The sequence below is a fragment of the Podarcis gaigeae genome (assembly GCF_964106915.1).
Source record: "Podarcis gaigeae genome assembly, chromosome: 2".
Taxonomy (NCBI): Eukaryota; Metazoa; Chordata; class Lepidosauria; order Squamata; family Lacertidae; genus Podarcis; species Podarcis gaigeae.
Window position 1 is genome coordinate 30,733,338 of NC_139679.1, and position 23,302 is coordinate 30,756,639.

Genomic DNA, 23,302 nt, shown 5'->3' on the forward strand with positions numbered 1-23,302 from the left:
ACCTCCTGGTACTCCCAGCACTCCCTCCCCAAGCACCAGAGAGGCTTGGGAGCGGTGGACGGGCTGCGCACCATTGCCCCGCGTTCCTCTTTGGGGAGGGGGAGCCATGCTGCTTGGCCAGCAGACTCCCCTGCTTCTCCTTGACGGCTCAGGGGAGGTTTGGGAGCAGGGGGCGGGCTATGCACCATGGCCCGTGCTCCTGGACTGCTTCCTTGGGGTGGGGGTGGGGAACCACGTTGCTTTGCCAGCAGCATAAGGTCGCGAATTTAAGCCACCCTTTATCTTTTCACTGTCAGAATTTGGAAAAAAGTGCAGGTTACATTCGGGCCAATACAGTACATATTTAGGAGAAAAATCAAGTGCATTCAGATCCTCTCACTTGTTGCTGTTTAGATACTGGCTTTACTGTGCTGTTTTTGTGTGTTCTGAACAAGGGAAGAATTGCTTATTCCTTGGAGTGATAGTGTCAAAAGTATTGGACGTGGAGGCTTGAGGCTACAATTCCCATCATTCTGAATGCTGGCTCGGCTTGGTGATTTCTCAGAACCGACAGCATCCTGATCTTCTACGTCAATGTACTAACAAAGGTAAAGGAGAACAATTTCTTCTTTCCAGAAGATGATAGATTAGGAAAATTCCACACACCACTGACATATACCGTAACAGTGCTCTGGACTGTAACTTCAAAGATTCATCTGTGCTGAAGACGGAAAACAAATCAAAACTGCAAATTTGATCTCATTAGTTCTGATCAGAAGCAGTTAGTCATGTACCGTACTTCTGGCTAAAGGAACAAGCACTCCCACAGTAGCATTTAATTCCCACACAGAGAAGGAATAAACACAAGAAATTCTACTGCTCTAACATAAAATACCCTAGAGACTGAAAAAAGGACATGAAAATAAGGCTGTGGGGATGTGGGGAGACTAAGAACCTAAGGCTCATATGTCACTATTAATTTATATACAGCCCGAGCAAAGTCCTATGATATGCACAAATTCTCCACCCCACCCTCTTTCTAGCTTCTCTTGACATGTAATAAGGCATTTCAGATATACGCAATTATGTGGGATGACACAGGAAGATTAAGCAGCCTTTTGTTCCAACAGTGCACTTGAGCAGCTCATTTAGCTATCCAGAATTATGGTGTGTTTACAGACACACTCTGAACTCAATGAAGCTACTTAATTAGATAATTGAGAGCTATAACAGGGTGGCTTTAGTCCTCAATAAGCGTAGCCAAATGACTGGAACACATCCACTATTTATTGTCTGAACTGCCCCAGCACCTGCCTTGGATTCAGAGTCTTTCCCGGAGTCATGCATTTATACATGCGTCTGGTCAAGCCTTGAGAGACAACACTGATATTCCCTGAAACTGCCAGTGTTCACTGCTAAGAGTCAGCATGAACAGACCATATATCTAAAGTTCAATCTGGTTTTCAAATGGCCAAGATAAGTCTGAGGAAGAGGTCAAGACAAATGTTTAACAACAGATACTGCTGCTTTTATTATTAATTGGACCACACAGCTTCAACAGTCATTTTCAGTTACCAGGGCACTAAAAAAAATCAGATAAAATAAAAGTACAATATTGAAAATATTAAAATAACATACAAAAAAAACCACAGCAGCAGCAATTCAATTACGTTCCCAAAACGAGCAATCCTTCAAGCCTAAAAGCAGGCATAGGCAAACTCAGCCCTCCATATGTTTTTTGGGATTACAACTCCCATCATCCCTGACCACTGGTCCTGTTAGCTAGGGATGATGGGAGTTGTAGTCCCAAAAGCATCTGGAGGTCCGAGTTTGCCTATGCCTGCCTAAAAGACATTGATGCAAGTGCCAGGTGGGCTTCCCTAGAGCAGGCTTTCCAAAGATAGTCTCTCTCTTAATTGCAACCCATCCAAGGGTGGCAAGGCACATTGGCCAAACCTCAAGAGGGCTTGGACAAAAGGATTATTGGAAATATTTGGAATCTGAATTCCAAAGTTTCATGAGCGACCTATGTCAAACATCATGGTATATAAATTAACCATGGAAATACGAAGTAATTAAGCAGTCTCTGACCTTGCTTCTGATGGTAGAATATATTGCTTATAAGCAAGGATACCATAAAGTTCCCCCCTAATAGGATTTTGGGTATGATTTCCAGCTGGAATGGAATGGTCCCATTTCTTGTGGGTTTGAGATCCGACCCGGGAACAGCATGGCCAATGTTCAGGGATGATAGTAAATGCAGTCCAACAGTGCCTGGATGCCACCATGGTGACTGTCCCTGTTCAACAGGGTAAATCCACACAAAATCTTAATGAAGGGCTGGGGACCCTTTTCTGTGGACGGACACAGTTTCTCAGGATACTCCTTCAGGGGTCACAGGGGTCACTTTTCTCTCTCATATGGACTGACACACTCGCTCTCTTTCTCTTTCTCTTTCTCATCACTCATTTACTCATCCTCCCCCCCCCCCAAGAGGCTACTTATTAGGGGAGGAATTGATTGCTGGTGTCAGAAAATTTCAGAACCATTTCCCACTCAAGAACTGGCACTGGCTGCCTGTTTCAATGGCTCATTTCATCACCGGAGACAGAAGAAATATATCTGAGGTATTGGTCTCTTGCAACACTGCCCTACTGTCCTATTAACTTGAAAAGAAAAAGAAAAAAGACGCCTGTACTGTTTGCACACCACTGAGTGGCACATTGCATCTTTTGTTTAGGGTCAGAACATTGCTAGAATCTTAACACAGAACTTTGGATTGTCCACTGGGATTCTGTCAAGTCAACAAGGCATTTTATAACAGTGAAGTCTTCCCTTCTGGGTGATTAGAAGTGGAGTAACAAGGAAAATGTTCTCATCTTTGGTTTAACAAAACAGTACAAAAATAGCTGAATTGGCATTTAACATTTTCAGAACACTGAACTGGCATTTCTGCCCTTCATCTTCTTGTCCCTCAGGAGCACTATTCATGCTGAGGAAGAATTCCTCCTAATTGCAGCCTTCCCATTGAGATTTAAAGACAAGAGCAAACATTCCCAACCTGCACCCACAGAGGAAGCAGCTTCTTTTCATAATGCTGACAGGAACATGCTTGTGGTATGAATTCAAACCCATAATGCAAAAATTGTTTCCTATGAATCATAGCAGATGATGTAGTTCTCAACAGAGAGAAAGGTCTACATACGTGTAGTCGATAGCTAATATGTGAGTGAAATTCATATTCTATTTACATGGGGGGGGGGCGAGCCTTAAACTATCACAAGTTTGGAAAACACTGGCCTATACTTATGAAGACATCTAAAATGAATAGAAGAATCCTGAACTGAAGAGGCCTTCCAGGCAGTTTAGCTCATTGATTAATGACTGTTAGAAGCAACAGGACAATCTATATCATAAGCTTCACATTGCTACTATTTCATATTTTTTAAACACCATTTATACAACTATTTCTGAACTGCCAGTTCAACACACCATCTGGCAATCCCTTAATCCCTACTACTATCACAGGCCAAAATTTTAAAAAGTATGTCAAATTACTCCATGAGTCGATAATCCAGTAGGTCAATCCCTTTTTAAAGGAACACAGAAAATAAATTTCAAACAGCACTGAATAAATGCAGCTTATAGCCTCCAGTCTCCACAATGCATGGGCTGCCTTCATCTAAATTGGAAGTATTTATATTTACCAAAATAAATATTTACAAGTGATAACCATGGGCATGTTTTGTCTTTTTAATATCCGTTATTTATACAAGCAACCATCTGAACAATAGCCAATAATATTAAGCCTAATGGGAGGTGGGAGGGAGGCGGAGAGAGACAGGCATTTCTTCTTTTTAATTAAAAATAAAGTACCAAGATCAAAATCTAAGTTAATTATGAAACCTATAGTGCACTTTTACATTGTTGCACATTTGGCATTTTTTTAAAAAGTGCAATCCTTGATCCACTTTTAAAAATTGCAGTGTGCATTTTTAACAGGATATGTAACATTTCCTATAAACAGTATACTTTGAAATTGAAAAGCACATTTCTTAGCCAGTTAATCCACAGCAATACCTGGCATGTGAAGGCTGAAGGTTATTGCAATCTAAACAGACACCAAGAGGGAAATGTTGGATTAGCAGCCAGAGAGCAAAGGTTTTCCATAAACAAAGCAACTTACAAAAACCAGTGGATTAATATTAAAATGTTTTTCATCAGGCAATGTATAGATATTGTTTATCCCTCACCGTAGAAAGGATTTGTTCCCAGCTTTACAGTAGGTCAGCATCAAAGGCCGCACACATTTCCCTAGTTACAGTGGCTGATCAACTAAAGCCCCTTTTGGCCAAGTCCTGCCCTTACCTGCCTCATAGATGGACAGGTGGGCATGGCTTTCTCAAAACAACCTGGCAGGCCAAATTTGGCCCACAGAGTGAAGGTTGCCCACCCCTGATTTACAGTAATGCTCTACAAAAGACCAAAGAGGTTGTTAAAGTACCTGAGTCACTGCACATCTCTAAGACTTTTGTGTATTTTAAATTATAAAAGGATTTGAGAAGGAAAACTCCAACAGATAAGAAGATTATAGATAAATTGTGATGGGCTGGAGCACTAGAATCATTAAGTGCTGTTACACTATGCCTACAAATTCTATGGGGAGACAGCAGCCATTATTAGGTAGAAATTAAAAGGCAAGGAAGTCAATAAATAAACATTTAGCAAGGACTGGCTTTGGAAAAAAATAGTTTTGTTTCAGTAAAATATTAGAATCATGGACAACTTTGATAGTCAGAATCCTGTTTAGATCTGTTTGGCTCAGCTTCTAGCATTCAAAGTGAGAGTTTAAAAGATGGAAAGGAGTTAGCAACATAAAAATAAGAAATTGGTTTCTAATAAGGCATCTCTGGCAGTTACAAAGTACAGAGAAAATATTCAGCCAAATTCAGTGTCAAAGGCATAAGTGAAAGCTTCTTAAATTTAATGGCTTCATCTTCTGCTATTCACATTTGCCACAATAAATTTAATACTAAAACCACAAAATGTCGCCTTTTATTAACACCAGGGCACTTCTTCACACTGCAAAATTAATGGCAACAACAGCAAGTTCCTTCTTTGTAACTCTTTCAAGCATTTAGTTTAGCGGTTGCACATTTGGTTGCAAGAGTAAGGATACTGTAATAGATCTCTATGCAGATCTAAGTACGCAATGTGTAAGAGATATATAGACCTACTTCAACCTTGCATTCATCTCCTCTGTAAAAACCATTAGGGCATAAGCAGATTCTATTAATGTTATCATTTAATTAACAGTTCTATTAATGGCCAGGGTTATACTGTTGGAAAGCAAACAGAATCAGAACTAAATTAAAGCTGCAAGACTCTTCCCAAATTAGTTTCTTTTTTCAGCTCAGTCTCCTACACCTTTGTTGCTAGACGTATCTTTCCATCAAGCACAGTATGATCTGCTCTCACTAGCCGTGATCCCATGGTCCTTCCCCCACTTGATCCTATTAAAGTCTAAAAGAATAATGCCCTCTTTCACAATTTCACATTCCCACAATCTCACCTCCAGCTCCTGCTCCCTCTGCAGGGCAAACTGTTTGAAAGATTTGACAATAAGGCCAGCGTTTGAGCAATCATACACGAAGATAGAGGGACTGCCCATCCATGTCTGTAGATCATATATGGATAATGGGATGTACTGCGTATAGTTCTGCAAAATAAACAAACAAAAACCCACATATATTATACTGCACAGTGAACAGCAGCCTTTGCCTACAATACTCAGGATTAAAGAAGCTACTTCTGTTTTCAGGATTAAGAAACAATTCCAAATATTATGGAAATAAATGATGCTATGGAATCATCATTTACCATCCCATAAAGTAATACAAGAGTTCATCCAGTGTGAAAATGTTCTCAAATTTACTCTGAATTCTGCTCACTTGTCACTTACTATGTATTATTATAATGCACGTATCAGAGATTGTGGTCATAAAAAGAGTCAGGATTTGAGAAATAAGCTGAACATGTTGTAATGTTAGGTGAAATTCTACCAAACACCGTGTGTGAAAATAATATATGTTAACTATTACTAGCTGTTTATACTGGGTATGTCCCTATGCATATTTGTACTAAGCAAAATAAATTCAAATCCTTGTACGGAAAATGCATTGTTTCCTGAATCATGAACGAGAGACATCTTATCTCAGAACGACAGTTTATCAGAAGACTCACTGAATTGTCATCAATTTTGCAAACTTATGGTTGCCTTGAAAACTAAGCACAAAGATAGAGCTGAGACCTCTGGCAAGTAAATGAATCACCACTTTTTTAAACCAAATTACTGTATAACCTATGAAGTTGCTGAACCTATCAGAAAACATGGAACAGCTTCCAGTTACTTACATGGTAATAAAACAGATTTCTGCCTTACAGTTTAACTTAATTTGCAAATTCTGTGCACCTGTGGTACTGTAGAATTGCTTGCCTACTTTCTGAGTGATTAACAAAGATTACAAAAAAGCAACCAAGGAAAAAGAGCAAACATTAATATTTCTGGTCCCCTCCCCCGGGCAGTACAGTGCATCATTTTTCTTTAATATACAAATCACTGGCATGTACCTGAAATACTGTAAAGCCAAAATAACAACTTTGAGGGTTTCTTGACTTTACGGTCAAAAATTGTGATTTTAATGGAATCATAAAATATAAAGGAAAGCAGCGGAGGGGGCTGGGAGAATGTCAATTTTCTTTTTCTGTGTAATCCATTAGCATCTCATTAGCTGCTTTCCTTTGTCTGCCAAGTTGCAAAGCATATTTAGAGCACTGCAAGTCTTCAAAAGAGTGGGAAATCATTTTATCATACTGCAGTGGAACATTGGTCTTGTTGCAGCAAGAGGTGAATGGAAGGAGAAGAATGTACCAATAAATGTTCTCCGAATCCTTTTGAGGTGCTCTCTCCTCCTACATGTGCTGAAAGTACTGTACCAAAGTGAAGTCCTTGATGACAAACAGTACCTTTGATCCCTAAATGCCCCATCTCAAAGCAATATAATCTGGGGGCAGAAGAGGAGAAGAAACACATTGCAATTGTCTCTCTTTCTCATGCTTAAATATACAGAGGATGAAAAGCAAGTTCTCCTTCCAACTAAGTGAACATAGATGCACTGCAGATTATTTATTTATTAAGTTCCTCTTTATCTGTCAGACTAGATTAAACATCCAAAAACTAGGCTTGCTTTATAAGGCAGTCCTGAAAAATTAAGCTAGTCACCACATTATGCAAAACATGACAAGAGGAATAAAAAAAAAATCAAGTTAAGGGGGGATGCATGGCAGAAAAGAGTGAAGTGTGTGTGTGTGTGTGTGTGTGTGTGTGTGTGTACGTATACAGAGAGAGATACCAACACACACTTTTTTTAAAAAAAAGATCAACTCAATTTAATGATTAACTTTTTAAAAGTGACTTATTCAAACTATGCCACACAGTCCTTTTTCACTTGGATCCCTGTGGAAAATAGAGTCTGCTTAGTTAAACAAAACAACTGAGATCTGGCTTTTTGGCTGAAACAAATCAGACAGAAATAATACTTCCTGAAGGGTTTATCCTTTTTAATCTATGTATCAGAATATATTATCCTTAATCTCTTATAAATATAGCACAACTAGAAAATGATGGGTGCTTAGACTTGCACAGACTCACTGAAAACTCACAGGTCTTCCACTGAAGGGCAAAGAGATAATTTGCAGAGCCTCTGATCAGAAGCAACAATTCTACAGCTAAAAAAAAAGGTCACAACTATATCTCGACCACCAAGGGCATCTCAGGGACACTCCGTAGTAGGTTGATCCAATTGCTAGTGAATGTGCAGTCACTGGATTTTAATGCACTACCTAAGAGGACCACTGGGAGAAGTTATATTTTTTAGAATTCGTCTTAAAACAAAACAGTGGCATTTACTCTGCATTAGAATCTTTGAAACTTCAAGCTGTACAGAACATAGCTGTTTGGAAGCAGAGGGCAAGAGCATTTCCTCCCTCCCTTGTCTTGCTTTTTTTTGTTTTGTTAGAAAGAAAGCACACTTCCCCTTCTGATAGGCAAATATATCATGTTTCACATTCCACTTATGCAAATCCAGTCCTCCTTCGTAACCTGGGCTACAAATCTTTAAGACATCTCCTAATAATAGACAGTGGAGTCTTCATCAGATTACCCCAGCTGATAAGGCAAGATAGCTGGCAAAGGCACAATAAATAAATACTTAATAACGCTGTTGGCACAACATCCAAATTTCATTCATCAGTAATTTATTTCCCTCATTCTTGTAGCACATTCAGCATCACATTATTTCTATCTTATTTACCGTTCTGAACTCATTATGATCTCTTTTTATTGTTTTTAAACACCAGATCTAGATTAAATATTTGGTGTTGTGTTGGGATGAATGTTAATTGAGTTCTGAGCTCTATTAGGAAGGAAGTTGCCTTATACCAGGTAACATGCTCCAGTATAGTCTTCCTTCAGCAGACAGTGGCAATTCACTACCACCTATTTTACTGGACCTTTTTAACTGGAATTGACTCGAATTGAACACGGGGACATTTTGCATGAAAAACACATGATCTGTTTGCTGCCAAATTACTAGCCAGCAACATTAGTAAACTACGACGTAAGTCTTTGAGGCTACTCCATAGAAAGAATGAAAGAACCTAAGTCCTCTCCTCCACACAGGGCTGAAATGGTAACTTTTTGCAAAATGCACTGCAAACTGAACAACTACATTTTTGTACTTGGAACAATGAAACAAAAAAATTGAAACTGAACTGACCATATAAACATCCAAGAGCAACTCTCCCTCAGCTATATGGAACCAGCTATAAAACACAGTTAGGAGCAACCCCAAGGCGGTAAATAAACTGCTGAATAAAAGTCTCTGTTTCACTATCAGTCACCTGTTGGAGGTAGTAAATGTGTTACTTAAAAGGCAAAACACATTTGGGTAAGTGCAACTTGTAATCAATCATCATAACCTATCACCCACTTCTCATCTCCATGCAAGTGAGAAGACATCTTGATGTCTAGTACAAGCTCTTGTGGCAGATTTGCTGTCTGGAGTAAGGCTAATAAGGATTCTGAATGCAAAGTGGGTTACGGCTTCCAACACCACAAAGGCAAGCTGAAAATCCTGGCAATGCATTTCATGTTTCTTACATTTATAGCATACACTGCAAGATCACAATGACCAAAGCCAAGTGCATTAAAAGGTATGCCACTGAAGACTTGTTCAGTGTTGGGGCGGGGGTATTTTTCCTTAGAAGGTAAGGTACCATGCCCATTGCTGGCACTGTGTAACAGTGTTTTACTAGCTTATGGAATTTGAAGAGCAATTTCTGGAATCCTCTTCAGGAGGAAATTTGGACATGCACCTTAATTATGCATTTTAGCTAGCATCATTATTATCTCTGTAATCTAGCTCTCTTTATGTGCACACACTAATGCAGAGAGAGCTCCTCCAGAAAGACTGCAGGTACCCTTTCAAAAAAAGGAGTTATAAGAAGTTCATAACAACTTAATGTGGGAGTACATAAAGGTGTGAACAAACTGAAGCTCTAAAATCAAACATTAGCAATAACGCTTTTATTGGTTTCTTGATAAGTGTTGAGCAAATTTGACATGAAAGGGACCATGATTTAACTCCATCTGCAAATCGTGTACCTTGTTGAAGACCCATATTTCTCCATTTACTGTTGGTCTGGGGACACCATGCCCATTGTAGTGGAAGAGAACTCTCTCTTCCTTGGCATTTCGACGCAATGAGGTGCATAGCTTTTTAACTTCATCCACTGTAGGATCAAGACTCTGCTTGTATCGGGCCTGGTTGGAGAGAGGAAGGAGAGAGAAGGAGAGAGAGAGAATATATTACATTGTTTTATTTTTGCATATGGATGAGAATTAACAATAATTTGACATCTTTCCTATATACAAGAATGAAGCTCACTTTCATTTAAATAGAGCACATAAATCAATAAGCAGCATATATCTTATAATGTTTAAACTACATTTGTGTGCCCCCTTTGACAATTTCCCATGAACTCTTGCCTCTTATTCATTATTAAACAACTAAATAAACTTGGACAACTTTAAAATATCCACCTGCTATAAAAGCATCTCTCTCTTCATAACGCATAAACCCTCCTACAAATTATATTGGTACCAAAGGAACTATCCGCAGTCCTGAAATGATTACAGGGTATAGCTAGAGATGCTGCAACAATTTAGACCTAGACAATAGGTCATTAAACATTCAAGAAGATAGAAATCCCAGATGAAAGCCTTGTTCAAATGAAAGTTTATTGTAAGTTAAGCCCCTAATTCATTTTTCAAACTCACTAGCAGACAATAGCCAGGGCACAAAGAACTACTTAGGCTCAAGCAAAAGGTATATACCATTTTCAGACTCACCCCTCCTTTGAGTTCTGCTGGATCTAACAGCAGCTTATGAGATGTCTCTTGGAAATCCCATAAAGCAGGGCAAGTAGACAAAAGATCTCCTTTATTTTTGTCCTAGCAACTGGTATTTAGTGCTATAATGCCTCTGAACACAGAGGTTCCACTTAGCTTGTGCACTATACTCATGTATGCTACTAGAAAGAAAACTATGTGCCAATTTCATGTAAGAAACCAGAAAATCTACCATTGACACAGTATGTACAGGAGGTTCATGTCCCTCCACAGATAGCTCCAACTTTATTCCACCACTTCTCCAATAACTTGTTGCTTCTTATACATCTACAGTGCTATTAATATGAAACCTCACTGAAATGCTTGAAAACAGCTAATAATTATAACAATAAAATAATAATAGAACTTGCTTATTAAGGATTTGTTCATAACCTGAAGACAAACAAAATTTAAAAGACAGGTATGCACATGGCACCACTTGTGATGATATTCTCCTGCACAAGTGCCACTGAAAGCTAGTGGAAACTACAACAAAAGTGCAGTGCCAATTCTACCACAACATTTTTCTTCCCAAGAGGAATATCACAAGCACAAGTGCCTGTTCACCGACATTTTCTGCACTCGCATACTCTTAATGTAATGTTTCTTCGTGTTTGGCCCCCAACCGCTTACTGCAGAAAAGCAGAAAAACACTGGTACATAGCAAAGTTCTTGTATCAGTCCATTCATTTCGGCAGAGCTTGAATCAAAACAGAGAGCAAACGTCCTTTAAATACTTCATTAGGAAGGCTTATAATGGGGGCGAGGGGAGAACAACCAAGCAACAGCTACAAGTTTAAAGGGCAAAGAGCTACTTCTAAGCAAATATATACTGTATAACCCCATTTCCTGTTTTGTACAGTGTCCTTTCACATTTATTTTTTGCAAACTTCTAAAAGGTACTGCAGCATTTTCCCATAAGAAACAGTAACCTTTCACTACCTGTTTTTCTTTCACATTTTTGTGGGTTTTTTTACAGGAATAAAGCAGCAAGTTAACACAATAGTGGTTCTTGGCATTTCAGGGTGTTCTGTTAAAACTGTGCCTTGCAGTGTAATATTTCATTCCACTCATCTGTGTTTATGAGCAAGAGACAAGCAGCTGCAGGAAAGATGCTGCTAAAGTCTGTCACTCAAGAATGCTGCTCACAGTAGACTGCATTAATGCAAGCATCATCTTCTATCTCACTATCATATCTTACAGTACCGTTATGAAGGTGCTGATTTGCAAAATGCATGCCTTAAATCACATTCTGCCTGTTGGCGCATTTACAAGACACTATAACCAAGCCCTTGAGTGGTAGGCAATTTTTCAATTCTCACTTTGAAGAGGGGGTAGGGGCAATTTCCTTGCTGGAATCTCCGTCGCATCCCCCTAGCATAGCTATTAAACTGAGTTCATAATTAATAGTGGTGAATGGAAAGAAGAACTCTACATTAGAACACCACTTTCACATTTACAGAGCTGAGCTGTAGTAGGAGGAAACAGGAAAAGAAACAAAGAGCCACTAAATAAGCAGTTATATACCTATCTGCCAAGCAAGGAGTTTTAGCCTTCGCTTCCTGTTTAGGGAAGTTTTTAATATTTGATGCTGTATTGTTTTTAACACTTGATTGGAAGCCACCCAGAGTGGCTGGGGAGACTCAGCCAGATGGGCGGGGCATAAATAATAAATTATTATTATTATTATTATTATTATTATTATTATTATTATTATTATTAAAAAATAGCATTCTGATGTACAGACAAGCCAAATCTCCATTCATGTTGCCCATGATGAGAGATGAAACCAGCAATTTGTTTTGTTTTGACAACACTGTAATAATATTTCCTTTAGAGAGAAACAGAGAAAAAGCAGGATAGTGATTAGGGAGAACTTTAAAGGAAAGCTTGCAAATATTGCCAGTTCTTCTTTGTTTGGTTGTGTTGCATGCTATGAGGTTGTATTCAGCTCAGGGGCAGAGCATCCAGTTTCATCATTTGAGGTGAAATGAAACATGCCCCCACCCCCCAACAAGCCTGTCTTATCTGTGTTGTGTGGCAGTGCCAACGAAGCACTGGCAGCAGTGCCAGCTTCCGGCAAAAACTTTCCCAAATCTCATGAAATCTCACCAGAAACTGGTGCTGCTGTTGGTGCCACTTCTCTGGAGACAGCAGAGCGCCCACGGGAATGCTACCAGGTGGGTTTTCGCTGCTTGAAGTGGTCACCTAATCTTGCCTCATGGACAGGCCATACCTGATTCAACTAACCTTTTACTCCAGAGTAGTAGTCATGGCCACTAATAGCAGTGGGTCTACCAAGAGTAAGCTGAATATAGCCCTATATCTGTATCCCACTTTTTTAGACAATTATTTTCTCCTAAAGGGGCTCACAACAATGAAAACGGGTTCACAAAGACACACAAGGGAAGCAAAGTGTGAGGTAAGAGTTCTCCATGGTGGCAAGGAACAGTATTACTGGCTGGACATTTAGAGTTTGACTTGGCATCATCCTGGGCTGGGACTAGGTCTGAGAAAGAGTCCAGTATCAAAAAACCAAATGTGCATGAAATCGGTGTGCCTTGACATGTCCTGCCTAGTGATGGAGATAGCTAGATCAAACTGGGTTCAAGTACAGTATTGGCCCGAATATAAGCAGCACTCCCCCCCCCCCCCAAATTCCGACTGTGAAAAGTTAAAGTGAGGTTTATATTTGCAACCTTACAGTATTCAGCTAGGAGCGTGGGCAAAACAGTGCCAGAAATGCGGCAAAGGGGTACTTGCCATGCACGTTGTCCCCACTTTTCTCTCCCAAGGCTGGGAAGGGAGAGGGGGGGAGGCTGCTGGCAACGCAGCTCTCGCTCTCTCTCTCTCTCCCCCCCCCCCAAGTATGCAGCCAGGAGCAGCGAGGAAGGGAGTGGCTTATATCCGGGTATTTTTTCTCCCCCCCTCCAATTTTAAAAGTGTGGCTTATATTTGGGTGTGGCTTATATTCGGGCCAATACAGTATGTTCTAAATATGTATATATTTATTGGGTAGAATTATCACTGTAGGACCACTAATGCTACTGGGATCAAAGAGATGAGGCATTGCCTCCATCCAGAAAAAAACTAAATTCCAGCATCGGACGTTGTCTTATATTGAGGCAAACCATTGGTCCAAAGAGCCCAGTAGCTCTTCAAAGTTTCAGTCAGAAGTTTTCCCCAGATGCCAGGGACTGAAGTTGCGACCTTCTCCATACAAAACAGATGTTCTACCATAAGCTATGCCCCTTCCTAAAACAGGCTTCTCAGATTTCATCAAAAATATTCTCTCTTTAAGCCACAGATTCAACTCTATATTTAGTCTCTAAAAAGATTTGATCACATGCTTCACTTATCAGTTTCATTAACTAGCACAGGTACATCATTTAAATATTGTCTGGATGTTACCACTGCCCCCTTCTAGAAGGCAAACCAAACCTTATGTTTTGACTATTTACATGCCCCCTGTGATTACAACACCAAAGGAAAAAAAGCAATGTGAAGAGCACAGCTTGGTTCTTTTGATTCATGGTTATTTCCCCCCAGATGTTATTCTGTCAAAATGAGTTCTCTAAGACAGCGTTCCCAGCTGTTATGCCATTTTAATGACAGAATAAACATTGTGCAAACAGTAAATCGGGATGCAAGATTCCTTATAAGCAAAAAATAAAATAAAATTTTGTGTGTGTGTGTTTAAAAATATATCTATCTGTCCTGTTTTCATCTCATGAAACTGCAGGTCAAAATTGCATTTCCTTCCAAATGAATGCTCTCCTGCGCCATAAGCCATTTTGGTTGCTTTGTGTCTTAACACCCAATCAGACCTATTTCCTGCAACTACTGCCTATGATCTTATTCTTCTCCCACTCACTGTACTTCCCTCCCTCCTTCAAATCAGCTATGAAGAACAGGCAATACATCTTGAAGAAATGGCAGTGGGGATTACATTTGTGTCAGTGCATACAAGAAAGAGTATGCAATACAAAATGCTTACAGGATTTCTACAAACTGAGGGTGTAATTCAACCCCCCTCCGAGCTGTGCTGGACTGAATGGAGGTGTCCCTCTGCCCAGACCCCAAATTAAGCATTCAAGGGCAAGGAGGATCTGAGCTGCTCTGGGATCCACTGGATCCCATGATGGCATTGGGCCTGATAGCTGTGCCAGCTACAGGTAGATACAGTAGTCTGTCTGACCTCCCTTCTTTCCCAGCTGGCATACATGGCAGAGATGTAGCCCTGATGTTTTTAAACCCTGCTGGGCAGTGACCGGGTTTAGGATTCCACACTTCAAATTTCCCATTATTTTTCACATATGTATCACACCCTTCATTAAATGAACTCAAAACATGAGACATGGAAGTTATTTTATGCTCACAACATCTTGAGGGCACATTTATTTTTAATTTTATTTCTTTACTGCGTTTATAACTTATTCTCCAAGGAGCTCAAGGTGGCATACATGGCTCTCCCTGCTCCTCATTTAATCCCCACAACATCCCTGTGAGGTAGGTTAGGCTATGAGGCAGTGAGTGGCTCAAGGTCACTCAGTGAACTTCAAGACTGAGTGAGAATTTGAGCCTTGTCTCCCAGGTGCTAGTCAGAATAACCCACATAGGCTAAAGAAATGGTGGACTGCCTGTCTCACTTTGCTACTAAACTACAAGCATGGTCAAGCACTTACCTGAATTCACTATGCATCTCACCCCACATGCAGCATGATATCTGTGTCTTATGTACCCAGTGCTCCCATTTACATAAAACTGATTATCTATGTGTTTCAGACGTCCCATTCTGCATACATGTGGGAATATTCTAAGGACTACCACAGAAACAAGAGATCAAAGAAAAACTCCAAGAAACAAAAGCACAGATTGGTAGGTCTCGGTGCATTTGGGGATTGAAATGTCCATCAATGAAATTTTATTTCTAGTTCCCTTGGTAAAAATTATTTAGATTTTTTTTCATGGTGCAGTGTTAGGAACTGCCAAATTGTGCACAGCCTTTTTGCTTCTCAACTGTAAAGAGTCTTTCCACTCTTCAAGACTACACAATTTCAGAAAGACCATGTCTTGCTAAGACTTGAAACCCAGAGCATAAGATTGTTTCTAAAAGTCATATTGATTGATTGATTGATTGATTGATTGTATTCCAGAGTAATTATGAGATAAAAAGGAAGCACTTTCCCCAGCAACACAAGGAAGAATTGCTCAATACAGTTTGGGAGCAATTACAGTGGAAACAGAGTACATACCTTCCCTAAACAGAAAAGCAGTAGTTTCTACAGGAGTTGCCAACTAAATTGCTTCTGGAAAAAGGTACATCAGAACAGATCCTTCAATTGACAGAAAACTGACACATGCTTAGAAACAGATTCTAGCAAAGAAGCTATCTTCCACTGTCAACCACAACACCATTATCGGCGCTAGACAGAATATCCTGCTGGCAGTATATAATCCAAAAACAGCAAATTGCTTGCATGGAACCTGAAATGGGCAGATTACTCTACAATGCTAGTGGACTGTACAATTTCAACTCTGGATCCCTGTAAACCACTGTTCACAAGTTGGGAGTCAGCTTCAGGAATGCATGCTGTTTCCTTTGAAATTTGTGAATGGACTCTTCCTCCTCCTGTCAATCTTAATCATAGTTTAGTATAAAATTGTCACTATTGCTAACCATGTTAAATGCTAAACGCTAAACAGTGTTTCCTTCTGGTTTGAAATGAGCTTGCATCTGGGTAAGATGGGAACCATGGTTCATATTAATGTAATGCTAGCCCACATTTAAGCTTAACAATAGCAGGAAGTGGAAAATTCACATGAGAGGGAAAGGAATGAATGCACATTCTCAAGATTAACTTCTAATTCATAAAAGAATGGTTTGCAGAGAACCAACATTGCTGTTGCCTTAACTATATGTAGAAAACAAAATCTAATGCTGTCTACTGAAGGAATGGGAAACCTGAGGCCTTCCAGTTGTTGCTGAACTACAACTCCCATCATCCCTGACCACTGGGCCATACTGCCTGTGGCTGGTCAGAAAATGAGAAGGGCATAGGTTTGTCAAGACTACAGTTAAAAACATGTTGTGGGTTACAAGTGGTCCACTGCTGCTCTGAAAATATAGTTGATTCCCCTCTGTAAGCATTATACCTGGAAAAATAGGCTACCATCAAAACTTTCAAAAGGAACTTAGAGAGACCTTAAATTGAAAGGCCTAGCACAGGGTAGCTATTTCTCACCAATGTCATAGTAGTAGATTCATATGACAGCAACCGAGAGGAGAGAAACACATCATTTCACATGAGTAATTCCTTTTCTCCTCTGTCTCCACACCCAATCTCTCACATAAACTGCATATTCCAACTCTTAAAGGAAGAAATCTGATGCATTTCATAGTGAAACCATTCTAATTTTCAGACCACATAGCTTTGGGGGCCCAAAGCAGCACATCTTGTTCCTCCAATCTGCCCTGCATTTTTGCTGTGCCACTCTTTCAAGCTAGTAGCTGACAGGTTTACAACTTTACCCTCCTCACACGAAGATTTACCAAGGGCACCAATGCACAAGATCATATTGGTTTTGTTAAGATTAAGTAGACTGAACCATATCGCTCCTAGGTACTGGGAGAGTGCTTAAAGTTGATTAGCTTTAAAATGTTATTTTAAATCACAAACAACTGACACCTAAATGAATTTCCTCTATTGGTGTTAAATATAGCTTTTTGACAGTAGAAAGACCTCACTATGTAGTCAAGATTATGGGTTGTATCCAAGTCATACTCTGAGTAGTTCTGTTGAAATTAATACACAAGCTAGTAATGGCTAACAATTCTGTTTATTTCAGTGGCTCTACTGACTATGAGTTAGTCAGATACAACCACATGTTTAATTTTATTACCTTTCTTTTTGTCTACAAACTGATTTCCTTACTTCCCATTAAAAGTGTTTAGTGCCAGTGTTCGTTCCTTTCATAAAGCCTTTTTTATTCCATTATATCCTCTGCTTGTTGTCTGTGTCAGTTATTTTCCACTGTTAGATGTTTCTGTTCCACGTTTTCAAGGCAAAATATCTGCTTTAGCTGAGGATGAGTGCAAAACTAATGGCATCTCTGCAGATGTATAGATTGGCTTTTAATCCTTCAACAACATTTCACTGTAATAAAAGAGCAATTAAAACTTTAGTGGATAAGGCTGCACTAGCTTCTTTTTGCCACCTACTAGCTGCAGACTAGGGGGTGGGGGGGTGGGAAACAAGTACCTACAGCAAAGTCTACTTGACCTAGCAAATTCTTCTTGATTTTTTCTAGAATATTTCCCTCCGTATTTCTGCCTGGTCCTTGGCAAGAAAGCTTTCCTTCTGATTATGGTTATCAGAAAGGACACTCTCAATTACAGCTCCTTTGCTGATGGTATTCAGCTGTATCTGTCATTCCAAAGCCGACACCAAGCTCAGAGTTGTCAAAATGCCTTGTTGATGGGCACCGTAGGACAAGCATGAAATTGCTGGTGGTGATGTCAGTCAGCTGCTTCGGTGGTGAGAATCTGATTTTTATTATCGCTTTAGTGTGAGACTCAAGACGTTATGTCTACAAAAAAAGCCTTGGGGAACTCCAAATTGGGAACAGTCTCAATTCCATTTACAAAATTAAGACAGAACACTTCTTATTTCTTTCAATACTGCATCCATCTGAAATCTGAGTAAAGATAATGGCAATATCAATTAATTCATTTCTTCCTATTGATTAGTTGTAGACAGCACTTCAAACAATCTGGAATAAATGCAAGTGTGACTATTTACACAACAAAACAAAACAGCACTACAAAGAATTAAGTAAATTTATATTTGTGCACTTGAAAGCCAAATCTAAAACAATCATAAAACAATAAGAACTTAAAAGTAGAAGTCCAGTTTTTTTTTTTGCATTTAACTGGCTATGATTTAGAATAGAAGAAAAAAACACACCCCAAAAGTTGCAGAGTTTTAATCAAGACTATGAAGCCATTTTTGCAAATCCTTATTATAATATGCATAACCAATTCTTTTGTTTCTCTTGTGTTCCAGTACAGCTGTCATGGATTTCTGTGGCAATTTTATTTTGATTAAAAATGCGAAAAAAATATGAGAAAGATAACTACATAATATCCTGTTATTTTTCCAGAATAATTTGACTTTTTGTGTTACATTGCCACTCTAATTGCTCTATGCAGGTTTCGATATGCCAAAAGCTTTTTATTATAACAACATAAACATATGAAGGGGGAAATCGCTTGACACTGAGATTTTCCAAGGCTGTGGAGAGATGACAAGAGGTGCCTCTGTCACAAGCGGAGGCATGAAAAACAGCTCACGATTTTTTCAGCCTTTGGAAAAACAAAAAACTGCCATTCAAGTCAGTGAAATGAATACATAGGAAAGAATTGTGCATACAGGTGGTGGCAGCACTTACTCTTCCAGCTGCCCCCGTCTCCCTGGACAAGAGACAAGCTGCTGTTTAAATGCAAGAGTGGTTGCATCTGCAGTTAACTTCTTTGAATTACAGACTAAGAAAATACTTCATCGGTCTAATTTCAAGCTACCTTCCAGGTATTCTCCAAAGGTAAAAAAAAAAGTAGCAAATATTTGGTGCGGAGCAGGCATGCCATTTGCCCCTTCTTAAACAGAGTAACGGGGACCCTAAAGCAAATGCCAAACTGTCCAAGCTTTGCACACAGCTAATAAAGCATATTGTGTGCACGAGAGAGACAGAAAATGTTGGGATCTACCCTGTCGGACTTTGTGCGCAATTCTTCTGTCTTAAGGGCTGTGAGAACCAGCAGGAGCCTGATTGAGCCAGAGCTCTCAGCTTTGTTACCCAGCCAGGAACATGCAGCAGAGCTCTGGAATTTGCCTGTGCCTTCTCCATCTCCGTCACCCTGATAGAGGGGGAGAATGTGGAGCAGTGACAGGGCAGAAAAGCAAGGGGATGTAGATGAGCAGAGATGGGGATGGGTGTCCACCACTGTTATATTACACTGAGATTACTGGAGAGTGAAGGCTTTAACCTACCCCAGCAATCCCAAGGCAGCCCAAAGCACGGTCCTTGCACTGCAAAGCAGCTGAATTTCCTTCCCTCTATAAGCTGGCTCTAGCGCACTGGTATGTGGCCCTCAACTGCCTACATGTGGCTCTTGGGGGGTTTACAAGAAAGTACAAGTTTACAAGAAATATGGTGGGTTAAAAAATAAAGTCCTGTTGCAGATTAAATATTAATAAAAGGTGCATGGTAGGCAATGCTTTCCTTTCGAAAAACTAGAATTCATTTCAACCTGTGCATGCATGGAAATAGACATGGCCCTGGAGACAAAAACTGGGTGGAATGGCAACAAAATATAAAAAATTAGTCTGACAAAATTCTAATCTATGTTAAGAAAAGTGGTTGTTCACAACAGATTACTGGCAACTCTGATTTAATAGACTAACACTGTTCTCTTCTGAACAATGCATAAAATCTGTTTTTCATCAACTGCATCACTATTTCCCCTCGAGAAGGACCGAGGTTCTACCTTCTGTCAAGCACAAAAAAAGAAAATAATAAAGAGTATGCAACATTTATTTTAATTCAGGATTTCAAACATTTAAACAGTATCACTAAATCAAGAATTTGTGTAAACTGTGCAGACACTCAGTGTCAATTATTGATGTAATTGAGAAGTTCTAGCTCACTGAATGGATAGAAATATTTTGCATTAGACCTGCAATCAATTGCCAAGCAGCAATGTTTTATCTTATTCCCAGTTTGCCGCACATCCATGTCAATCGTCCTTTGTTTCCAAGTGCTATGACAGGGAGCCTATCCTGATGACAAGCCATAAAGACAACATCCCATCTGTCCTCAGCATCTAAAATATGAATCCTCCATCCTGCTTTATAATTTAGAAGTGCCTCCTTACAGCATAAATATTACCATATTTTTTGCTCTATAGGACGCACCTAATTTTAGAGGGGGAGAACAAGAAAAAAAAATTCTCTCCCTCTCTGCGCAGCACCGCTTCAGCAAAGCGGCAGGAGAAATGGAGCCCCTTCCACTTCTCCTCCCACTTCGCTGAAGGGGCGCTGCGCAGAGAGGGAAAGCTGCGCAGCACCTCTCCAGTGAAGCAAAGCCAGGAGTGTGAGAGAGGTCGGTGCGCACCGACCTCTCTCGCTCTCCATGGTTCAGCAAAAGCAACACAAAGCCTCCCGAGCACAGTGGGAGCGCTCCCGCTGCGCTTCAGAGGCTTCGTGTTGCTTTCACTGAAGCCATGGAGCCTGCATTCGCTCCATAAGACGCACATACATTTCCCCTTAATTTTTGGAGGGGGAAAAGTGCATCTTATAGAGCGAAAAATACGGTAGTCACTGTTCAGTTAGGCAGGATATAGGATCTGAACAAGACTACATCATAAACAGGAAAAAAGCATGTGAACATACAGGATGGAATCCAAATGGTGTCTGTGCTGACAGAAAAAGGGGAGGGAATTTTGCTGATTTCACGACCCCCAGCAGCCTCCTGAAACTCATCTTGGGAAACTTAGGAGTTCCTCCAGAACACGGTGGAAGGTTGGCAAAGAGTGGGCTGCAGGCGGAAAGAGGAATATCAGCAAAAGATTCATCTCTTCATCTTTTAGCAGAGCTGTTCACTGGACCAAAAGCACTTCCATGGGAACAAGGGCACTAACTGGATTCTACTTGTAGGGTTGGACCCAAATTACGTTAATTGCATTTAGTTAAGTCAAGGTTAAGCCAATGGCAACAAAGTGCAATTACAAATTTGGATCCAGTCCAGACTTTGCAAATCAGAATCCTAGAAGCTATATTGTGTACTAGACTTAATTCTCAAAAAGAAACATAATAAAATTATGACATAACTGTAAAACTGGAGGGCTAGAAGGGAACCATGAACACGGTAAGATCCAAACCCCAGACAGAAAGGATCGTATAACAAAAACTAAGACTCCCAAATTTGGCCCTAGTGAGGACCTCTTCAGTGCAAAAAAACACAAACACAATTATGATGGGAATGTGTCTCTTTCAAAAGCAGCTTTCCCTTTTAAAAGGTGTGGAAGTGGGAGCCCAACTTTAGCATCTCATAATATCTGTATATGTTGCAGGGAATAGATAGCTCTTGTCTGTTGTTACAAAGAGAGGGAGCCTTGTGTATTTATTTTGCCTACATGTATTCTGCAGCCAGGTACCTTATTTGAAAGCAAAGGATCTTGCAAGAAGTGGCTTAAGACAAGTTGACAGTTACTTCCCACATTACTTTTAGTTGACATGTGTGCATGGCACTCCATGAAATAGAACCCCTGGGGAACCAAAACAGGTTTCCTTAGCAGCTATCAGGACCATCTATTGTCTTAACAAAGAAAGAGAGGCAAAGCAATGTGCATTGTCCTGACAGCAAGAAGTATGAAGGGGTAAGCACTTAACCAATGAAGGATTACAATCTACATTACTAAATGCTAACCGTCTGGACCCAGTTTTCATAAAAGAGCACTTTCTCCAGATTTTCCTGCTATGATTCCTAAGACTAACCCCTTAACCCTGAAACTCATTGTCTTGTAGAATCATCTTTTCAAAGCACTGTTTTCTCTTTTTTAAATTGATTTCACATAATGCAATAAATGAAGGTCCATTTTAACATTTTTTGCATTCTGTTTCACTCATTTTAACTAACTATTGTTTAATGTTTTCAATGAATTGGTGCTCATCCAAAGTCTTTAGAGTGAAGCAATTTAGAAATCTTCAGTATATAAATTATGAACTCCTTTCTAGTACTGATTTTGCTGCCAGAATGTTGTTCTACAATCACTGCCTTTAATTAACCCAAATAATTCAGATTATTTGGGCTAATTAAAGTCCCCGGTGATAGAAAATTTTGGTTTTTATAAGAGGGTTGGCCTCTCACCTTCAGAAAAACTATGGCATGGGAGTTCCATGATCCTACACCTGCCAAGCCTCAGAGGTACATCTCCTATGTGGAAGTCAGTTATTTAAATAAAATTTTGAACAATGTTCAGGAATAACAAACTCTAAATGTTGGAAAGTTTAATTTTCCATTTCAATTCTGCTTTCTCTTCTATTTAAAACTTTCAAAAGAAAAAATAACAAAAAGAAACAGGAAGCTAAACTTGTACTTGCAATTTCATTCTTCTCATGACAAAAAAGAAGAAGAAAGTAATCTACACAGGAGATCACACCTGCCTCTCTGTAACTTTTATATCTCCAATCTATGAATATAGATACCTTTCCTCCCCTAGAGAAGTGGGGCCACCATGGCATTACACACTGTGGGTTTTGGCACTGCATATTTTATCTATAGCATGTCATTTCCTGTCACACTTCATCAACTCACTCACTCAAGAGAGACGCTTTTTGTGTTTGTGCAGGCTTCCATTTCATCACGCTGATTGTGCTGGAGAAGCCACACACAGCATTTCTAAACCAATTAACAGGTCAGAGAAAACAGCTGCTGAAAGTCTTGAATGGGCAATAAAGCAGCCTGCTGGTAGATTAGGTTTAGCTAAAATCCACAGCAAATGTAGCAGTGCCACTCCATGTCCCATAACAACACAGCATTAGCATCCCCGTCTTTTCTTTGCATTTCATTCTTTCAAAAGATAAAGGAAACATTCGCATCTGCAATAATTAGTTGATGAAACATTCAGTTCACCAAGGAGGACTTTGCAAAGAGGAGGAAGCAATTTCAACCTCTGAACTACAGAGATATGCCCCTGATTTCATTGGCCATACAGCGTAAAACCCCAAAATCGATGGGCTTATTAGATTTTAA

At 39.8% G+C, this 23,302-nt stretch overlaps 1 protein-coding gene across 2 annotated transcripts in view; it reads right to left on the reverse strand.

The window, feature by feature from the left end:
• The window catches only part of RPTOR (regulatory associated protein of MTOR complex 1), a 311,493-nt gene that overhangs the window by 195,266 nt on the left and 92,925 nt on the right, over positions 1-23,302 (reverse strand). For both annotated transcript variants that reach the window (XM_083727385.1, XM_083727384.1), the window contains exons 4-5: positions 9,704-9,862; positions 5,552-5,698 (exon numbers count right to left, since the gene is read on the reverse strand). In XM_083727385.1, the coding sequence (XP_083583511.1) occupies positions 5,552-5,698; positions 9,704-9,862 (306 nt within the window). The remainder of the gene's footprint in view (positions 1-5,551; positions 5,699-9,703; positions 9,863-23,302) is intronic.